Source organism: Xiphophorus hellerii, chromosome 9 (genome assembly GCF_003331165.1).
Source record: "Xiphophorus hellerii strain 12219 chromosome 9, Xiphophorus_hellerii-4.1, whole genome shotgun sequence".
NCBI lineage: Eukaryota > Metazoa > Chordata > Actinopteri > Cyprinodontiformes > Poeciliidae > Xiphophorus > Xiphophorus hellerii.
The window spans coordinates 20387126-20407852 of record NC_045680.1 but is presented as its reverse complement, the minus strand read 5'-3'; the positions used below and the strand labels follow the sequence as shown (position 1 = coordinate 20407852).

The following is a 20727-nucleotide window of genomic DNA, read 5'->3' as shown; positions in this document are numbered from 1 at the left end:
AAAAACTAAGGATAAGATTAATTTTGTTGTTGTTATGAAAACAGTATGGTGGGTTTATGACATGTTTTGAACTGTTACACCCTACATTTACAGATTTCCCCCCCAACATGAATTAAAGGCCGCTGAGGATTAAGGCCTCCGCAGAGAGAGAACGAGTGATGCTTTTATTTTGAAAACCAGGTAGGTTCGGGCTCAACATTACACAGCTCATCTGACAGACCTGCACCTGTGTTATCGCAGCACGGTGTCGGAGTAATGGAGGCGCTAAACAGTCTTTTCGGCTTGGAATGGTTGGACACGCGGAGTATTTTAATATTTTCCTGCGTGTTTTTGCTGCTCAGCGATATTTTAAGGAACCGAAAACCGAAAAACTTTCCTCCTGGACCGCGGGCTCTTCCTTTTATCGGAAATCTTCATCACATCAGACCTGCTAGACTTCACCTGCAGTTCACAGAGGTGTGAGTTCTTACATAGACAGACATATAATACTATTATGATGCTTATTGTTTAATTTTATAGCCGGAGCATGCTCTAACTTTTGATGGTCAGGTTGTAGTGCGTTGTTCATAAACCACATAAGGTCTAGTGTGAACCATAAATAGGCTTGCATACATCACAGAAAAAATTAAACTATAATTCATGATGTAAAGTTGTGTTAATCTACTTATTGTAGTAGAAATAAAGGAATAGGTAGTTTACGATACAGAGGAAAGTAAGTTCTAGAAGTTAATTAGACTGTAAAGCACTAAGTAATGCGCTTTATAGTAATTCATACTTGCTAAGTAGATTTCCCACAACAGCACGTAATGTGATCCAAATGTCTTTTTTAACCTAATGCATAATCAACACAAAATAAAGGACCAAAATACAATAATTCATGTGGCTCAGACACAGATAAATAAAAAAAACTGTGGCTGCTGCAGTTAATTATTGTACAGGAGTGTTATGTTGTTTTGATAAAACTATCTGTGGATGTCAGGAGATGTTTTGAACTGACAGGAGGACATAAAACATAAGAACAATTTTAAAACTAATTTTGTGAGAGACCTTTATGCTCACAAACAACACCCATGTTTGCCTCAGTGGTCTGGCTTGTAGCTACAGTATGTTGTTGCCCTGGCCTGAACTTTTTAGTATTCGCATCCCTCAGATTCAGGTTTGTTGTCCTGTGAAGTCAGTATTTCAGTTGTGTAATAGTCACTGGGCAAACAGAGAGAGTGCTTTTGGTGGGAGAACAGATGTCTCCCGCTCTTCGTATGTTTGATTTCTGCATCGCTGTTAGGGGTGCACTGATGTATGGGCCAGCTGATTTATCGGTGCCAATTTCCTTAATTTTGGGAGATCGGTGATCGGCTGATTTTTACATATAAAGCTGATCTTATCCACCGATCTTATCTTGCTTTGCAAAGGTCTAAAAATCAACCACTGTCCTCTTTTGCTCTCTGGTGAGAAAGGTTTAACTGACAGTCCGGCCCACCAAGTTATGTCTGCACGTTTACAATTAACAGTAGTGACCCCACTGTTGCCAACTCAAAAACTTCTTGCTATATTGAGCAACATTTCAGAAAAAATCTAATTGGTATCAGCCAAAATCGGAATCGGCACGTTAAGGTTTTTAAAAAATCGGTGATCGGCCAGAAAACTGCAGTCGGTGCACCTCTAATTGCCGGGTCTTTTTCAGTAAAGTAGCAATGCTCATGCCATCATTTTTGTTGTTCAGTTTGCAGAAAAATATGGAAATATTTTCAGTCTCCATCTGTTTGGGGAAAAAGCTGTGATCGTTAACGGGTACAAACACGTGAAAGAGGCACTTGTTGAAAAAGGAGAGGACTTCATGGATCGCCCCACCATTCCACTGTTTTCCCAGATTTTCAAGAACAAAGGTGTAGTTTATTAAATTTGTAATTCATTTTGTCTAAAAATTTGTCAAAATGTTGAGTTGGTGAAGATGTAATTCCATTGACCTGAATGCTAATGCAAGTTTCTATTATTTTACTTATTTATAAAAAAGGTATTGTGATGTCTAATGGTAATCCGTGGAAAGTACAGAGGAGGTTCGCTCTTCATACACTGAGGAACTTTGGTCTGGGGAAGAAGACCATGGAGCGATACATCCAGCAGGAGTGCGAGTATCTCACTGAAGTTTTTGCTGATCAACAAGGTACAAAAAAATAATAATTCTCAGATAATATGCTGTCCTTTACTCTTGCTATAGCATTTGCTTCTATTTTTGTATATCTGCTACTGTTATTCAGATTTCAGATTTATTCGTATCCCAAATTGGGCTGTTATTTCAATATTACAAGCTATACATCTTTTTTTTCCCATGTTTCTAATGCTTTTTTTTATTTGACTCTGTTTTGTCTGCAATCTGTTTTTATTTGAAAGGAAAGCCTTTCTCTGCCCACGCACTGATCAACAACGCCGTGTCCAACATCATCTGCTGTTTGGTCTTCGGGAGTCGATACGAATACAATGACAAGCATTACCAGACTATCCTTGAGAACTTAAATGAGATTTTGCGCTTACAGGAAGGTTTGTGGGTGCAGGTAAGTCTCTTTGCACACATATTGCACACTCAGAATGCAGATAAAGTGTAGTTATAGTTTCAACTCCCCAAATCAAAATTTGTTCGACAGAAGATCCAAATGTAGCTGAAGATATATTTTACTGCATATTCAGCAAAACAATATTTGTCTAAAGGTTTTTCACCAAGGATGAGATTTTATCTTCTTTGATCCTTAGATATTCAACGTGATTCCCTTTGTGATGAAGTGGCTACCTGGACCCCAAAAGAGAATATTTGATCTTTTACAGAACATAGTTGACTTTGTAGAAATCCGTATCAAAGAACACAAAGAGGACTTTGATCCCTCATCACCGAGAGACTACATCGACTCCTTCCTGACAGAAATGGGAGACGTAAGTGTTGAATTCAGTGATAAATTACATATAATTATTTGACTATTTTGGACGTTTGGGTTTATAGCCATATAGCCTATAGTCTCATGTCAGTGTTTGTTATATTTTTGCTTCAGTTCTGTCCTAAAGAAAGGCAGAAAAGTTTATTTTTCTATACATAATATGTTTGTGTTATTTATGTCATTTTGCTTGCACTAAGCCACACAGACAACACTTTATACATAAAGAGCAAACATATTCAAATGGAAGATATTATATAAAGTTGACCTTTTAGCTTCATATTATGTTATAAAGTTATTCCCTCATCAAAAACATATATGGAGTTTTGTTTTAATTCTTACATGCATGTTTGAGGAAACGTTGAATCTTCTGTGGCAGCCAAACTCTTGCTCCTACAAAACTTGCTCTCGGAGTTGCGGTCTCTCACAGAGCACGACATTGCATACAACATTTTTTAGAACAACTGAAGGTAACATGGTCATTTGAATTTACAGGAACCTTTTCATCCATATTTCTCATTTGTAGCAAGAATAAACCATCGCAGTCAGGGACGTTAAAGTCTGTAAAAGTACTTTTGAGTTTCTCTTAAAAACAACATTAGAAAGTCTGGCTAAGTCTTAAGAGATCAGAGCGAGATTAAAAAGCTTGAACAGCACAATGCATATAGCACGTATGTAGACACATTGTCACTCCTGTCTCTCATATCTTTGGCAGAAAGAGGACAAAGATTCTGGTTTTGATATCTTAAATTTGTGCGCCTGCACTCTGGACCTGTTTTTTGCTGGGACAGAAACCACCACCACCACTTTGCACTGGGGGCTGCTGTACATAATCTACTATCCTGACATACAAGGTGTGTGAGGAACACTCAGCAGTCTGAAATATAAATATAAAAACAAGAGTAAGGCATTCATTTTTCCCATTGCTCAGACTCCAGAGTCAGTTGTGTTTTCGTTGTGCTCAGAGCACGTCCAGGCTGAGATAGACGCCGTGATCGGTCCATCCAGACAACCCGCGGTGACCGACAGAGAGAACATGCCCTACACTGACGCCGTCATCCACGAGATACAGAGGAAGGGAAACATCGTCCCACTGAATGTGGCCCGCATGACAAACAAAGACACCACCCTGGATAAATACTCTATTCCAAAGGTACATTATTTACAGCGGACAGTATTTTAGTTAGGAGCAGTGATTGTGGGTTAACATTTTCTCAGCACTGCCTTTATTTCTGACAAACCCACACATTGAGGGACACAGAAATAAACTAAAGAAAAAAACAACTGATTACTTTAAACAGAATTATTCATTCATAATTTACTCACAATTATTTTTTAAATGTTTCTTTGCCATAAAAAAAACCCCAAGAAGAATTGAAAACTCACCTTACTATCTAATAATTCCCCTACAGGTTTATTATAAATGGGTGCAAACTACTTATCTTTATTCACTATTTATCTTGTTTTGCTCCCTGTACAGATAAAAATCTACTGACAAACTGAGTAGAAATAAATGTCTTACTGAGCCTCTTGTCTTTTTTCAATCTCCAGGGAACCTTGGTCATGGCGACGCTTCACTCTGTCCTCCATGATGAGTCCATGTGGGAGACTCCACACTCCTTCAACCCTCAGCACTTTCTGGACCAGGACGGTAAATTTAGGAAGAGAGACGCCTTCATGCCTTTTTCTGCAGGTTGGTTTCAGTCTGTTAAAATTCACTTTATTTCCACTTGAGTCTTCGTAAAATGATAATCAGCTTTACTGCATGATACGTATTTGTCCTTATTAAAAAAAAATGGAACAATTCAATCAGCGATCAATAAAAATAGCTCAAATTTTCTTTGAGTTAATAGCTACTGAAAAGTTATAGGATAACTAGATTTTTCTTTGCTTGGTTTAAATATGAAGTGCCAGAAAAGAGATTGTGGTGTTGCAGGCAGAAATTAATGAACCTGTAGCGTAACCAAAGTGTTTTTGGGACAATTTTGTTATGATTGTGCTCCTGTGTTTGCTTGCTTTCTGTTAAGTTGAAGATAAATAAAAGCCAACAAATTGCCACTGATGGCGCTCTTGCTATGTGCAGGAGATAAGGAGCTGACACTGATCAGTCCAGAATAAAGTGTGGCCGTGTGAATAACTCCAGTAACATGCTTAAATGGTTATTTTATTCAACCTGGCATATCATATACAATAGAGAAATAAGCATTATAGGCAAACAAAGCATTAAACCAAACTGGAACAATCTTGACGGACTTTAGTACATCACAATTGTGTAGCAATGGCGTTGTGTTGTGTATCCTCAGGTAAACGTGTGTGTCTCGGGGAGCAGCTGGCCAGGATGGAGCTGTTCCTCTTCTTCACCTCCCTCCTCCAGAGGTTCAAGTTCTCACCTCCTCCAGGAGAGAAGCCCAGTCTGGAGTACAAACTGGGAGCCACTCATTATCCCAAACCTTACAGCCTCTGTGTCGCACAACGTTAAACCAACAGAAGTGTTGACAGAACCTCCTGCATCCATTACACTGTCTCTGAAATCAAAGATCTCAGTGGCAGCTGTGTCTTAAAACCTATTTGTATTACAACAGTTAACATATCAAATTGTGTAGAAATAAAGTTGTCCAAATTGTTGATGCTAGAAATGAACGGTGTGACTTTCATCACATTTCATCACATTTCATCCTGCTGTGGAATATTTTGCTTAAATTTTGAACCTGTTGTTGGGAAGCAGATCAATAACCTGTTAAGTTCTGTTGGTTGTGATTCATGTCCATTTAATATTTTTTTACAGTGAAATGTTTTTGATGTAATGTTCACTTCCTTAAAAAGAAGCATAGAACGTATTTAAGCTAGAAGATATGAAAGACGACACAAAAGGCCAAAGGAACAGCTTTGAAATGATCGCATGTGATGAAATCATAACTTTCATGTTTTATCAGTATTCACAAATGTTTATAATCACTTGACTTCAATAATCTTCCAATTCTGGGATCAACAAAGTACATCTAGTCTTGTCTTAAATGAAAAGCTTTGGTTTTACCTCTGTCTTTAAAATCAGCGTATCTCCTGATAAGCTTTGGAGAAAAGTTATTGTGAAAGCAGCTGGATATTTTCAGCTTCAGGGGTAATATAAAAGTTTTGGAGATAAGATAAAGCTGATCTACCACTGGGAGAAATGTCACTGATAAGTGCGAGTCAGTGGGGCAAAAGTAATGCTGAATGCCAGGGCAGGAATCAGTCAATAAAAAGTAAATAAAACAGATGCAGAACTGCTCACAACCCTTGAGCTTTTCCACATGTTGCCAACCAGGATTATATGATTACGACCATAAGCTTCGGGGTACTTTTGTCATGGTTTTCGTGGAGGTGTTTTGTTTATTTAAGTTCTTTCTTTTGGCAGTTGATTTTTTAATGTTTTCAGTCATGGTTTCCACAATCAGTTCATTGCTTTGTTTTGGGTTTCTCAGTTCTTTCTTGTGTTCTGTGCTTTGTTCATTTCGTGTCCTGCTAAGGTTCTCCCCCGTTCTCTTTTCTCCTGGTTCTCGTCAAATTCTGTTCATGTTTCATTTTCTCAGCTTTTGTAAATCTTTTCTATAATAAACAAATAAAAATAATTTTGATACGGCCCAAAATGAAAGTGAGTTTGGCGTTTCTAAATGAAGTTGATCTACATCATAAATACCCACAGCAGTTAGACACAATAATTCAACTGAAAGTTAACATTGCTCACCATGTTACGATCACTGGATCTCATTTCCCTGCGAAATTGTTAAAATACAATTAGATTTTTTCTTCTTCAGGATTTTCCTGTTAGTTCCGTCCAGTTTCCCATCATGCAGTGGGAATATTGCAAAACGTATTCCCACAGCATGATGCTGCAACTACTGGCAATCAATTATTATACGTGTTATATTATATTTTATGAGATGGCACCAGGAGGGAGATTTTAGGCTCCCATGAATTTTACGACTAATAATTATTTTTTTCTTTCAGTGTTCTGCGCTTACTGCTTTTACTTTGAAGGCCAACAGCGTACCAATGTGATTCTGTGACGTCACGTAGAGTGTTTTCTTCCTGCGTTTCTGCCTATTAAAACTTAAGGCATTTTAATCAGACGCAGTTTAAGGAGAAGTCATGAAGTCCCTCTTGCGTATTGTGGGGTTGGACTGGATCGACAGCAGCAGCTTTCTCATATTTGTGTTTGTTTTTCTGCTGCTCAGCGATGTTTGGAAGAACAGAGTGCCGAGAAACTTTCCACCCGGACCCTGGTCTCTTCCTTTTGTTGGACACCTTCATCTCATCGACATCTCTCGGATGCACCTGCAGTTTTCTGAGGTATTCAATAAAATGCAAAATAAATAAATAAATAAATAATCTGAGTTTAATACTCTGAAACATTTTCAGGTTTATCTCTTTGAGAGTGATTTGTTTTCTCTGTGGGAGATGAAACTGCAACTCTTACATTAAAATAACTAAAATACCCCGATGATCCGGATTTGGAAGCAACTAGTGTAAAGGTATAGTGACTATACTATAGTCAAATGAAGCGCAGGATTTCCCAGACAATTTGGACCTTGGTCTGATTGTCAAATAGTTTTATAATGTAGATACTGTGAATACAAGCATTTAGACTCAGAAAAATAAAGTATAATCAGAGGTGGGCAAAGTATCCAAAAACTTTGCTCAAGTAAGAGTAGTACTACTATAACATATTTTTATTCAGGCCCCACCCCAGGAGTCTGTAGTTTGTTGCGACACCTTTCACTGCAATTAAAGCTGCAGTGTGTAACTTTTACAATAATGTTTTTTACACATTTCCTAACACCGTTGCTGTGTTGTGACAATGTAAGATGAGACAGATAATCTGTGAAAAGATGTAGCTCCTCCATCTCTTCCCAGTGGTATTCTTGCTGTCTGATGAAATGCACCAGAGCAAAAACAACCAATCAGGCCACCAATATCTGTCGTCATTGGTGGCCATGGTGACGGAGGGATGCTTACACGAGGGTGATTGACAGTGCTAAGACCTTCTTCCTTCTTCTGATGTGTTGTTTCTGATGGAGCAGTGTATTTCAGTAGACAGCAGGTCCATAGAGAGGAGGCAGAAAAGCTCAGATTTTTTCTCGTACATGTACTGTCTCGACACAATATAAATGTGAAAAAATAGATATTTCTACAAAACAACTTACATAATGGAGCTTTAAAGCAGCTAATGCCATTTCCTACATAGCTAAAGCACAACCTTTTGACCTCTGTAATTGAACATTTTGAGGTGTTTCCAGTGTAGGTCTGGACTTTGACTTGGCCATTTCAAAGCCAAGTTCACACTGTCCATTCATCAGCTATCTCAGCCCAAACATATAACGGTAAAATAATTGGTGCAAGATCTCTAGATTTGAGGTTGAACATTTGGTCTGTGTTTCTCAGTTTGACAGATGCACAAACAGAAATGTTGGTTTATCACTTAAAGCTCCAATAAAATAAATTCAAGCTTGGGGTTGTACTGTAACAAAGTAGGAAGACATTCAAAAGTTCTTTATAGATTTAGGAAGTCACTAAACCTCCGAACTAAAGCTTTTAGAGTCCAGGGACACTGCTCCCCGTCTCACTGGGTGGACTGCTGGTACTGAGCACAAAAGGAAAGTGTCCTCAGTGTTTTGACAATTCATTTTCCTTTGTGTTGAGTCATTGGGGCCATTCTTTGTGCTCAGTTGGCAGAAAAATATGGGAACGTTTTCAGTGTTCGCCTCTTTGGTGGATGGACTGTCATCGTTAGTGGCTACAAGCAAATAAGGGAGGCTCTGATCCTTCAAGGAGAAGACTTCGTAGATCGTCCCGTCATCCCGCTGTTTGAAGAGTTAGTTGGGAATAAAGGTAAAAATGTTGTGTCCAAAGCTGCAGTTTGGAGTTTTGGTATTGATAACAACTGTTTCACACAAGAAACAAATCATATAGATGTTGCTTAATGGAGTAATTCCCAAATACTTTTACTGTAACATTGTTTTTTGCTTTCAATAGGTCTTGTTGGATCCAGTGGTTATCCATGGAAGACACACAGGAGATTTGCTCTTCAAACACTCAGAAACTTTGGCCTGGGCAAGAAAACGCTGGAGCGATCCATCCAGCAGGAGTGCCAGTACCTCACAGAGGGCTACGCCGCTCATAAAGGCAATATATATATATATATATATATATATATATATATATATATATATATATATCACTTGGACTTATTTTTTTATTAATTTTACACATATTATGAACACCAACCCTGAAAGCTGTGAAGAAATAAGATGACACAAGTGGAGTAGAAACTTTAAGGACTTTTTAAAGAAAATCTAAACCAAGTTTTATATGTAGGTGCATGTTAATTAGAATTTATAGTTGATTTATATCAGTGACTTTATTTCAAAAGTGAGATTTTTAAAAAAAGAAAAACATCCAGTTCCTTAGAAAATGTAAAAATGACAAAGGACCAATGAAAGTATTTTACTTCTAAAATATTAACTTTTAGAAGTTAATATTAGAAGTTAGATACTTACTGAAAAGTATCTAAATTTTCATATCTAACTATGGAAATTTGGGCCAAATATCGATATCTGATATTAATATTGTTGTTATGGCTGATAATTGATCTCATTAGCGTTTCAATACCTTTTTAAAAAATGGACCACACTGCTGTCTCCACCACTGATTCTCTGCTTCAGTTAAATTTCCCACAATCTTGAGGTGCATGACTGTCACCGTCACATGGTCAAACAAATACCACCATCGATCTCCTCCAGAAGCAAACAAGATGGAAATAAATACTAGTTGTTAACATCAGGCCAGTTTTATTTATTGGACCGATACCGATCTGTTAATAAATTACTAATATCAAGCAGCACTGACGTAAGTGCAGGTATATCGTGTATCCCTAATATAAAGGCTGGAAATATATTACCAGGAATTTATATACGAGTTTCCCTCTCAGATTTGAATTGTTTAAATAAACGAACTTTTCCATTATATTCTAAATCACTGAGAGGCTCTTGTATCCTAAGAACAGAAGCAGGATCAAACAGCATGGCAAGAGGAAGCAGATCTGTGAAAAGCAAGATGATAATAAGAGTGAGGGACACAGTATTTCCCCAGATTACAAAGCAAAGAGAAATGAAACACATAGAATAACAAAAAAAGTAAAAAAACTCACAAAGGATGTTTAAAAACAGTGGAAATCTTACTGAAACTTTTCTCTGTCTTACAGGTCAGCCTTTTAATTCCCAGACTTTGGTAAACAAGGCTGTGTCCAATGTTATCTGCTGTTTGGTCTTTGGGAACAGATTTGAGTACACAGACCAGCAGCAGCAGACGATACTGCAGAAATGCAATGAAGTTATGCGCTTACAGGGAAACATAGTGGTGCAGGTGAGAACTCTCAAAAAAAAGAAAAAAATCCTTGAATCAAAATATGGACTAAATCCATAACACATTTTTTATTTTGTAGAGTAGATTTGTGTTGTTTTTATGAAGGTATACCTTGAAATAAAAATGTCTCTGACACCTAAAAGTGTATGTCCATGGTCTTTAGCTTTACAACGTAATTCCCTGGCTGATGAAGCGGCTGCCGGGGCCTCATCAGACGCTATTCTCCATAACAAAGGAGATAGTTGAACTCATAAAAATCAAGATCAAGGAACACAGAGAAAACCTCGACCCGTCATCTCCACGAGACTACATCGACTCCTTCCTCATAGAGATGGGAGAGGTGAGGACTCTGCTGTGTCTCATTAAGCACATGCTCTCATCTGATTTATTTATTTATTTTACTTACAGAAAGAAGACAAAGACTCCGGTTTTGATTTGGAGAATCTGTGTTTTTGCATTTTTGACCTGTTCGGTGCTGGAACTGAAACCACCACAACCACTTTGCACTGGGGGCTGCTGTACATGATCTACTATCCTGACATACAAGGTGTGTGAGGAAGCAAGTATTCCTATGACTTTACATATTCACCACTCACTAACAGATCAGTCTGGTGTTGGGTATAATCTTTATAAAATTGAAATTTCAGAGTATCAGTGTAACAATAGATTCAAAGGTTGTTTTTCTCTGCATGCAGAGCGGGTCCAGGCTGAGATAGACGCTGTGATTGGTCCGTCCAGGCAGCCGTCTATGACTGACAGAGACAACCTGCCTTACACCAACGCTGTCATCCACGAGATACAGAGGATGGGGAACATCATACCGTTAAATTTGCCCCGAATAGCAAGCAAAGACACAACCTTGGATAAATACTCCATCCCAAAGGTATAAAATATGGAAACAACATTAATTATGAGTTTATAAATGCATCTTAACATCCAGGAATAATTATCTGTCATAGATTGTTACAGATTGCTCTGTACTGACTTCTTCAAACACAACGACTGTAGACTCCTGCTGTATCAGGGCTCGTCTTACTGAATATTTTCCATCTGTGATTATTTTTTAAAAGGTGATGTAAAAATCTGAAGATCATCTGTTTATCTTAACAAACTGCAATTCACACATTTGACCACTTGGGGCAGACACACAGGAATTTAAACTTTATGCACACTGTTGGAGCCTTTTAAGAATTAGATTAATTTATTTTTTGCTAAATTATTAATGTTATAGATCCAAGGTTTTGTGAATGGTAGATCTATTGTTATTTATTTATTTGTTTTGATTAGATCCTCCTCCTTGTCAGTCAACCTCCTGCTGTGATTAACAAGCAGAAGCAGCTGCTGTGGTTGATCTGATTGCTTGGTGAAACAGTTTTTCAACCACAAAATTCATCCTTTTATATATCATAAATATCATTCTTTTTGCCCATGCATGATGGGCTAAAAGAATGATACTCGGGGTTTAATGATGACAAAAACAAGAATGCCACCTAAAACAGAGTGAAAGTTGTAGATGTGAAGCATTGATTAGCATCCTTGAATTACATTTAGCCAGTAGTGTGCTTTGTTCTATACATCATCTATTTGGGAAAAATGGTAACATAGCTTTGCAATACATAAAATGGAGAAAATTACAAAAAAGTTTGATTAAAATGCATTGCATGATCTAAAAAAGCATAAACTGTTAAAAAAAAAACTCAGAGTGGATCACAATTTCTTCACAGCGACATAAACAAGCGTATTGGCAGACATATAAAACTGTTTTTGGAAACATTTAGGTGTGACTAAGAAGTAGGAGTGTGAAGCCGTGTATTTGCTGTGTTTTTTTCCTCAGGGCACATTGATATTAGCTCCACTTCACTCTGTCCTCCATGATGAGTCCATGTGGGAGACGCCACACTCTTTCAACCCTCAGCACTTCCTGGACCAGGACGGTAAATTTAGGAAGAGAGACGCCTTCATGCCTTTTTCTGCAGGTTAGTCTTTTGTTTCATTTTTTAAAAGCTTTTTATTCTGCTTGATACAGTTTAACAGAGTTGGCACATCTTCACTTGTAGTCAGCCAGAGCCTTTTGGTGACTGCTTGTTCTTATTTTGAAGAGAAGTAACATAGTGAAAGTGGTTATTGATGAAATGTTAAATTTTGCTCTTGTAACTTAAAAAAAAACTGAATTAGAAGTTTATTCCATATAATTTTATTTGTAGAAATATAATCGATTTTGATTTTTATTCATGTTATATAAATAATATCCTTCAGAGAAAGCGAAATGTGCCTGCAAAACTGTTTTTAAGTTTATGGAATTGAACTTTTAAAATGTTTATTTTTTTAACCCCAATTACTACAAAGTACATAAAGGAACAAAAAAATCTAATCTAATTTAGGTTTAAATTTAAAACTGAACACACAAACTATCAAGGAACCCAAATATTGGTTGGTTAAAATAGCTTATTTATTGGGTATAAAATAATTTAAATGACAATAAAAAGTGAAATGCTGAGGAAAAACATGTAAAAATTACTTAAAGTAAAATAATTTTTTTCAAATAAAATTATTATTTTGAGATTGTACAAAGACAGTATTGATGCATAGGCCTGCAGGAGCTATATCTTATGTAAATAAACAGGTTTAGAAACAGTTTTAGTATTTTACATTTTTCTATAAGACATTATTTACATTGCATCTCAATAATTTTACATCCATCAAGAAATGATTTTATAAATCTTTTTTTCTGAAAATATGCAATTTTTCATTAAATATTTGTTAAATTTAATATCAAATAGAAAAGTAGGAAACTAATATTACTTTGTGTTGCATAACTAGTAACTATGTGTCGAACTGTGCATCCTCAGGTAAACGTGTGTGTCTCGGGGAGCAGCTGGCCAGGATGGAGCTGTTCCTCTTCTTCACCTCCCTCCTCCAGAGGTTTAAGTTCTCACCTCCTGCAGGAGAGCAGCCCAGTCTGGAGTGCAGGATGGCAGCAGTTCGTAGTCCCAAACCTTACCGCCTCTGTGCTGTGCCACGTTAAACCATGAAAATAGATGGCAATGACTTAAAATATTGCTATCTTGGCGTAAATCAAAAATATGTCTAATGAAATATTTGCTGATAGCTTAGACGCACAATCAAGACATTTAAAGTCACTGACATTTGAGTGACTTACATTTTTTAAATCATCTGTTTTTAAAGACTTTCAGAAAAGACTTTAACATTGTTGGGTTTATCTTAGCAACAACTTACTAAATAACCTGAAACAAGCAATATATCTGCTGTTATTGTGTCACTTTTGTGTTGTACAAAAATAAATAATCTTGAAATCCTGCGCAAGTCTCAATAATTGAAGTAAATGTTGCATCTTCTGATGAGAACATTTTGCATCTGTTTTTCATAATTGCAACATTTGTATGAATGACATACATTCACATGTCATACATTGTATGACATACATTGTCATGCAATGTATAACAATGTATACAATGTATGACAATTGTACTTTGTCATACATTGTCACAATTGTGATTGTATATAAATATTCTGAGTGATGTGATCATTTTAGCCTTAAAAGTTTCGTGTACAATTATTGCTTCACTGTTAATTTTCACTGTAGTTTAAAATACAGTTTGAAAAAGAGAGTTTTACTCCATAAATAGTTTGTGATAATGTAGCGTACACTAAAAAAAAATAACTAATTGGATTAACATAAAAAAACATGGAAAGGATTTCCACCTGATAACTTTGCTTTATTTCAACACTATGTAATTATGTTACTCCAATTTAAAGCAAATGTGTTAGTTCAACTTAATTTATTAAGGTTGATTCAACTCATTTACTATAGTTGGACCCAATGTAATTTAATAGAGCCAGCCCAACTAATTTGCAATGTTTTGGACCAAATAATTGACTTTACTTGATTAAGATGAATGCAAATTTAGTTGAAACCACCTTATTTTACAGTGGTACCTTCACACTACTTAATTAAGTTGATCCAACTCATGAAAATTAAGTTAGCTCAACAAACATGCTTCATGCTGAAAGAAAGCTATTTAATCGTGTGGAAGTCCTTTCCATGATTGAATTACGTTAATTCAAAGACATTTTTTTAAGTGGTATTACATTAAGTGTTTTAAGACAGCACTGGATGAAAGGGTAGAAAGAACACTCAACAATTAGAAAAGGTACACAATACTACAACAATACTTGTGTAGTATTAACTTATTTTGTTTGTGCAAATTCAAAGACCCCTCAATTCTCATTTTTTCAGTGTAGTTCCTGGTTCAACACAGCTTAAACCAAGCTGAGTGGTTTTATTTTGAAACTCAGCTGTTTTCACCTGTGAAACTTTGACTCAGTTCAGTTTGTCTTATCTGGTTCCCGCTGTGTTTGATAATAAAACATCTGGTTGCTCGGTGTTCATAGAAGACATGGAGATGATCCTGAGCGTCCTGGGCTTGGAGTGGATAGACCTCAGAGGTTTTCTGATATTTTTCTGTGTTTTTCTGCTGCTGACAGATGTTGTGAAGAACAGAGTGCCTAGTAACTTTCCACCAGGCCCGTGGTCTTTTCCTTTTATTGGAGACCTTCCTCGCATTAAGGCGTCCAAAATTCACCTGCAGTTTAAAGAGGTAGGAGAAAAACAGAGAATAATGAAATACAGTTATTATTGTTTCATAAGTGTGTATGGCTCAGCAGAATCCCATGAATCCTGTCTTTAAATACTCTTATTTCCCAAACACAAATAATTGACTCAAACAATAAATGAATAAAAAACATATCTTTAAAAAAAGTAAAATACATAACTGATTAAGTTCAGATAAAATGTTTTGCTTAAAAGAAGATTATTAACTCAGCCTCCTTTACGTCCTTCCAGGATAAAGGTGGCTGAAATGGACTCTAACCTTTTTATTTTTCTGTTGTAGAGCAAAGTGCTCAATTTTAACTAAGCTATTTAACCTTATACATACATTTATAATTTTTACTGTTATCCATCATATTTTTCCTTTGATCCTTTCTCACCTCTCCTTAAAAATATACTTTGTGAACAAATTTTAATTTTATTTTTTTAAGTGAAGTAAGGGTAGATATTTACACATAAAAAAAAGCATGGAAAATGAATTCACATACCTCTACATATGCGTGTATGCGTTCATATTTGAGCACATTAAAGATTCATAAAGACAAAGACGGTGGGATGCGTAATATCTTTTTAAGTTGTCCTTGGGTTGTTTTTCTTCATAGGTTTTTACAAAGTTTATTTCTTGTGTTTTGAATGAAATATCTGCTCTGTGTTCAGTTTGCAGGGAAATACGGGAAGGTTTTCAGTCTTCGTTTGTTTGGTGGAAGGGTTGTCGTCATTAATGGCTACAAGCTGGTGAGAGAAACTCTTATTGAACAGGGAGAAAACTTCCCTGATCGTCCCAACATCCCGTTGTTTGAAGAAGTATTTCAGAACAAAGGTGACATTTATTTGTGTCAAAAGCTGCAATCTCCAATCAAGCCCAAAATATCCATCTCATTTCACACAAAGAATATTAGTCTGTCAGTTCTGGCGTCAAAATAAACTTTTTTTTGTTGGTTTCTAAAAGGTCTTATAACTTCCAGCGGTAATCAGTGGAAGCAGCAGAGGAGATTTGCTCTTCACACACTCAGAAACTTTGGTCTGGGAAAGAAAATCCTGGAGCGATCCATCCAGCAGGAGTGTCGGTATCTCACTGAGGCTTTTGCTGATCTACAAGGTAAAAAAAAAAATAACAAAAGGAAAATCTTATTTTGTGTTCAGGACTACCATGTCTGAAATATTCACTATATTGGGTTTATTAAACCGACCCTACTGGTATTACAGCCATCAGAAAATATATTCACCAACTACAAATGTGGTACGTAAGTTAAAAACTATGAAAGCATAGCCACTGGGACACATGAAACACACTAAAAAGAGTATTTGAGAAGGAAAGTAGCAGCAACAGAGAATTCCCAATTATGTTGTTTCTTCAGCTTTTTAGATCTGCATTCTCATGGTAAACAGGAAACAGCTTGTGTTTGGGTTCAGCTAGACTTGCCTTAGCTTTCTGGAAGCACCTAAATCCTATTTTTGCAGGGAGCATCGATGTTGTTCAAGAAGGCTTTGGCAATTTTGCTAAGAAGACTCACAACGTGGTGAATACAGATTTTACTTTTCTATTTCATAGAAATTGAATAAAGCAACTATAAAATGTTCAGATGAAAGAAAATTCTGCATTTCATTTGGAAATCAAGGTTCCAGTGTCTGCAGGTAGAGAGGAAAGGACCAGAATCCACATTGCTTGATGTCCAGTGTAAAGTCTCCACAGTCGATGATGGTTTTGGGGTTTCATTTCATCTGCTGGTGTTGGTCCACTGGGTTCCTGAAGTCTACAGTCAATGTAGCCGTGTACCAGGAAATGCTAGAGCACCTGCCTACACTTCATCAGCTGGTTCAATGACCATGGTGTTTTCTTATTTTTATTTCAGGTCAGCCATTTAATGACCATGAACTGATCAACAACGCTGTCGCCAACATCATCTGCTGCTTGGTCTTTGGGAGTCGATTTGAGTACAACGACAAGCAGTTCAAGATCATCCTTCAACACTTTGACGATTTACTCTACTTACAAGGAAGTGTGTGGGCACAGGTGAGAACAGCAGAAAATTTCCAAAAGAAATTTTATGGTAAAACAATAATAAAATATTTATGTGAAAAACAGCTTTCATTCAATACTTGAATATGCAATTAGAAGATCTTAGTGTCAGAACCACTTTGATGAAACAATCAATTTTTCTGTGTAGATTTACAACGTATTGCCATGGCTGATGAAATGGATGCCTGGACCTCATCAGAGGATTTTCACCATAACATACGAAATATTAAGTTTTATTAAAGTAAGGGTCAAGGAACACAAAGAGAACCTGGACCCTTCGTCACCCAGAGACTACATCGACTCCTTCCTCATAGAGATGGGAGAGGTGAGACCTCCCTGCTGTGTTGAAGCTCTTCTCACCTCACATGACTCATGAAAACAACATCTGCCTCATGTGTCTCATTCAGAAAGAAGACAAGGATTCTGGTTTTGATATCGACAATTTGTGTTTTTGCGCTCTGGACCTGTTTGGTGCTGGAACCGAAACCACCACCACCACTTTACACTGGGGGCTGCTGTTCATGATCTTGAACCCACAAATACAAGGTTGGTTTGACTGATACATCTCTAAGTCTGTCAAACATTTTCCCATTGCTACACTCAACTATATTATAACATTATACAGTATCAATCAATCAATCAATCAATCAATCAATCAATCAATCAATCAATCAATCAATCAATCAATCAATCAAATTTTATTTGTATAGCACATTTCAGCAGCAAGGCATTTCAAAGTGCTTTACATCATTACAAACACAGAAACACAATGCAACATAGAATAAATCATTAAGTCAAGTTCCATCATTAAATTTGTAATTGATTACATTTCAAATACAATCCTAAACAGGTGGCTTTTTAGTCGAGATTTAAAGGAAGTCAGTGTTTCAGCTGTTGTACAGTTTTCTGGAAGTTTGTTCCAAATTTGTGGTGCATAGATGCTGAAAGCTGCTTCTCCTCGATTGGTTCTGGTTCTGGGGATGCAGAGCAGAACCAGAACCGGAAGACCTGAGAGGTCTGGAAGGTTGATACAATAACAGCAGATCTTTAATGTATTGTGGTGCTAAGCCGTTCAGTGATTTATAAACTAACAACAGTATTTTAAAGTCTATTCTTTGAGCTACAGGGAGCCAGTGGAGGGACTTTAAAACTGGTGTTATGTGCTCTATCTTCCTGGTTTTAGTGAGAACGCGAGCAGCAGCGTTCTGGATCAGCTGCAGCTGTTTGTTTGATTTGTTGGACAGACCTGTGAAGACGCTGTTGCAATAATCAATATGACTGAAGATGAATGCATGGATGAGTTTCTCTAGATCTTGCTGAGACATTAGTCCTTTAATCCTGGAAATGTTCTTCAGGTGATAGAAGGCCGACTTTGTAACTGTCTTTATGTGGCTCTGGAGGTTCAGGTCAGAGTCCATCACTACTGCCAGGTTTCGGGCCTGATCGCTGGTTTTCAGTTGTAATAACTGAAGCTGTGCATTGACTCTAGATCGTTCCTCTTTAGGTCCAAAAATAACAACTTCAGTTTTATTTATACAGTTTGTTATAATATTCATCAGTCCAGCACATAGACTCAGATTGTTCTGTTCTTCTCTGCATGCAGAGCGGGTCCAGGCTGAGATAGACGCTGTGATTGGTCCGTCCAGGCAGCCGTCTATGACTGACAGAGACAACATGCCTTACACCAACGCTGTCATCCACGAGATACAGAGGATGGGGAACATCGTCCCGCTCAATGCGGTCCGGACAGCTAACCAGGACACCACAGTGGATAAATACACCATCCCAAAGGTCTAACCTGCACATGTGTTATTTTATTTAGATTCTTTCTCTATTTTTACAGGTCACACTTTAATTAAAGGTCTTAGACTACACTGTTTGAGGAGATCTTTGTGAACTAACTACACTGATTTTCAGGGCACCATCATCCTCACTATGCTGGACTCAGTTTTACACGATGAGTCCATGTGGGAAACTCCGTACACCTTCAATCCTCAGCACTTTCTGGAAAAGGACGGCAAATTCAGGAAGAGAGAAGCATTTCTTCCCTTCTCTGCAGGTTGGATGTTGAACGTTGATGTCATTTTATGGACAGCTCTTAAAATAAGACATTTTTGTCTGAGAGACCTTCAAAAACCTCAACCAGATGTTCAAAAACTTAGCATGCAGTCACCACATATATTCTTGAATTAATGCTTGATTTTATTTCAGCTCAAACCTGCTGCAGACAGTGACGTATTTTAAGCATTAATTTAATTAAAACTGTCTGTTGTTAATGGAAACCCAAAATTCAGTTTGTCAGAAAATCTAAATGACTTAGTACAAAAATATTTTTAACACAAAAACATTTTTCTGGGCTACACAATATTCCAATTTATTGAGCTGTTCCTCTGTTTATGTATAAATACTATTTTTTAACTTGTTGTTTGAGACTTTGAATCAGTTTTCTTGACCTCATCTTGACTGTGTTGTGTTGTATATCTAAATGTGATAGGAAGCTTGTTATAAATGGGCTCTATTTAAATTGAATTGATATATAGTGTCTCAGTGAAATACCACATCACACTTCCAATTATTGCTGACCTTGGCATTAATTTGCCATTTTACGTAACTTTTAAGGCTATCATGAACTCTGTGACATCAGATCTGATTAAAAACTTTATAATTCTGCATCCTCAGGTAAACGTGTGTGTCTCGGGGAGCAGCTGGCCAGGATGGAGTTGTTCCTCTTCTTCACCTCCCTCCTCCAGAGGTTCACGTTTTCATCTCCTCCAGGAGAGAAGCCCAGTCTGGAGTTCAAACTGGGACTCACTCGTTGTCCCAAACCTTACCGCCTCTGTGCTGCACCACGTTAACCTGCTGCCTGATGATAGCAGCCATAAAATCACTATAAAATGAGTCATAATGTAGGTCAACATGAAAATTAACTTATAATGTGCAATAAAGATTAAAATGTTTAGAAAATGGCTGTTTAAGGTAAATGACGTGATTTTATTGGACCAGACTCATTAAATAATTGTTTCATTTAAACTGCATTTGACCAAATATTAATGCACTGATGAAAACACTTTCAGGTAATCAGCCTACTTAAGATATTTCTAGCATTTACTTTCTGTTTAACTACACTTTTTTTTTTAAAGATTTTGCATTATTATCTTTTGTCTGAAAGTCCATCTCTTTTAAAGGTTAGTCTCCAGTATTTACAGTACTTTGAACAAATCTATGATTCAGTGGATGCTGTATAATCATTTCTTTTCCTTGCAATTACTTTCATGATAATCATCAAGTCTCACAAATGTTTGGCTGGCATCTTTAATGGTTTATGAATTTAAAATGCAGATTTAAAAGGATTTGCAGATGACCAAGTGTTATGACTTAGATTAGAGGTCTTCAAGTTGGGAGTCGCGACCCCCAGTGGCGTTGTGCCAGTACTACAAGAGGGTGTTGTAAAATTTCTGATTGATTTGACATATTCAGTTGTTTGTTTTTTATCCCAAGTTGTCTTTAAAAACACATGAACATGAATCCAATATGCAACATATTCAAGAAAGGAGCCATTGAATATTGTGTTTCAGTCAGAAATACATTCATTGACCAAAAATCAGTTCATCATGGTAAAAGTTCTGAGTTTTATTAATTTGTTCATAACAGTTTCATTGACATGTCATCACTTTTGTAATCAAACCTCAATAAATAAAATTAAAACGTGATGTAAAGAAACTGTGTATTATTTGTGTTGAATGAGACACACAGTA

At 36.8% G+C, this 20727-nt stretch overlaps 3 protein-coding genes across 3 annotated transcripts; all 3 read left to right on the top strand.

The window, feature by feature from the left end:
• Window positions 1-210: 210 nt before the first annotated feature.
• Window positions 211-6194, top strand: LOC116725638 (cytochrome P450 2J2-like). The gene is made up of 9 exons (XM_032571838.1): window positions 211-456; window positions 1721-1883; window positions 2012-2161; window positions 2389-2549; window positions 2746-2922; window positions 3637-3775; window positions 3887-4074; window positions 4473-4614; window positions 5225-6194. Exons 1-9 carry the CDS (start codon window positions 256-258, stop codon window positions 5398-5400), a joined length of 1497 nt encoding a protein of 498 aa, XP_032427729.1. The 5' UTR covers window positions 211-255; the 3' UTR covers window positions 5401-6194.
• Window positions 6195-6975: 781 nt separating this feature from the next.
• LOC116725631 (cytochrome P450 2J2-like) lies at window positions 6976-13641 on the top strand. The gene is made up of 9 exons (XM_032571831.1): window positions 6976-7250; window positions 8627-8789; window positions 8934-9083; window positions 10162-10322; window positions 10486-10662; window positions 10731-10869; window positions 11018-11205; window positions 12157-12298; window positions 13172-13641. The coding sequence occupies exons 1-9, from the start codon at window positions 7050-7052 to the stop codon at window positions 13345-13347; spliced, it is 1497 nt and encodes a 498-aa protein (XP_032427722.1). The 5' UTR covers window positions 6976-7049; the 3' UTR covers window positions 13348-13641.
• A 1091-nt stretch (window positions 13642-14732) lies between these two features.
• LOC116725644 (cytochrome P450 2J2-like) lies at window positions 14733-20682 on the top strand. The gene is made up of 9 exons (XM_032571843.1): window positions 14733-14941; window positions 15610-15787; window positions 15902-16051; window positions 16806-16966; window positions 17121-17297; window positions 17380-17518; window positions 18576-18763; window positions 18890-19031; window positions 19652-20682. The coding sequence occupies exons 1-9, from the start codon at window positions 14741-14743 to the stop codon at window positions 19825-19827; spliced, it is 1512 nt and encodes a 503-aa protein (XP_032427734.1). The 5' UTR covers window positions 14733-14740; the 3' UTR covers window positions 19828-20682.
• Window positions 20683-20727: the final 45 nt, after the last annotated feature.

Coding starts and splice junctions, on each gene's coding strand:
- LOC116725638 (XM_032571838.1), top strand. CDS start 256: ATGGAGGCGCTAAACAGTCTTTTCGGCTTGGAATGGTTGGACACGCGG. Junction 1,884..2,011: donor CCAGATTTTCAAGAACAAAG/GTGTAGTTTATT, acceptor TTTATAAAAAAG/GTATTGTGATGTCTAATGGT. Junction 3,776..3,886: donor CTACTATCCTGACATACAAG/GTGTGTGAGGAA, acceptor CGTTGTGCTCAG/AGCACGTCCAGGCTGAGATA.
- LOC116725644 (XM_032571843.1), top strand. CDS start 14,741: ATGGAGATGATCCTGAGCGTCCTGGGCTTGGAGTGGATAGACCTCAGA. Junction 14,942..15,609: donor TTCACCTGCAGTTTAAAGAG/GTAGGAGAAAAA, acceptor CTCTGTGTTCAG/TTTGCAGGGAAATACGGGAA. Junction 17,519..18,575: donor CTTGAACCCACAAATACAAG/GTTGGTTTGACT, acceptor CTCTGCATGCAG/AGCGGGTCCAGGCTGAGATA.
- LOC116725631 (XM_032571831.1), top strand. CDS start 7,050: ATGAAGTCCCTCTTGCGTATTGTGGGGTTGGACTGGATCGACAGCAGC. Junction 10,323..10,485: donor AGGGAAACATAGTGGTGCAG/GTGAGAACTCTC, acceptor CATGGTCTTTAG/CTTTACAACGTAATTCCCTG. Junction 12,299..13,171: donor CTTCATGCCTTTTTCTGCAG/GTTAGTCTTTTG, acceptor GTGCATCCTCAG/GTAAACGTGTGTGTCTCGGG.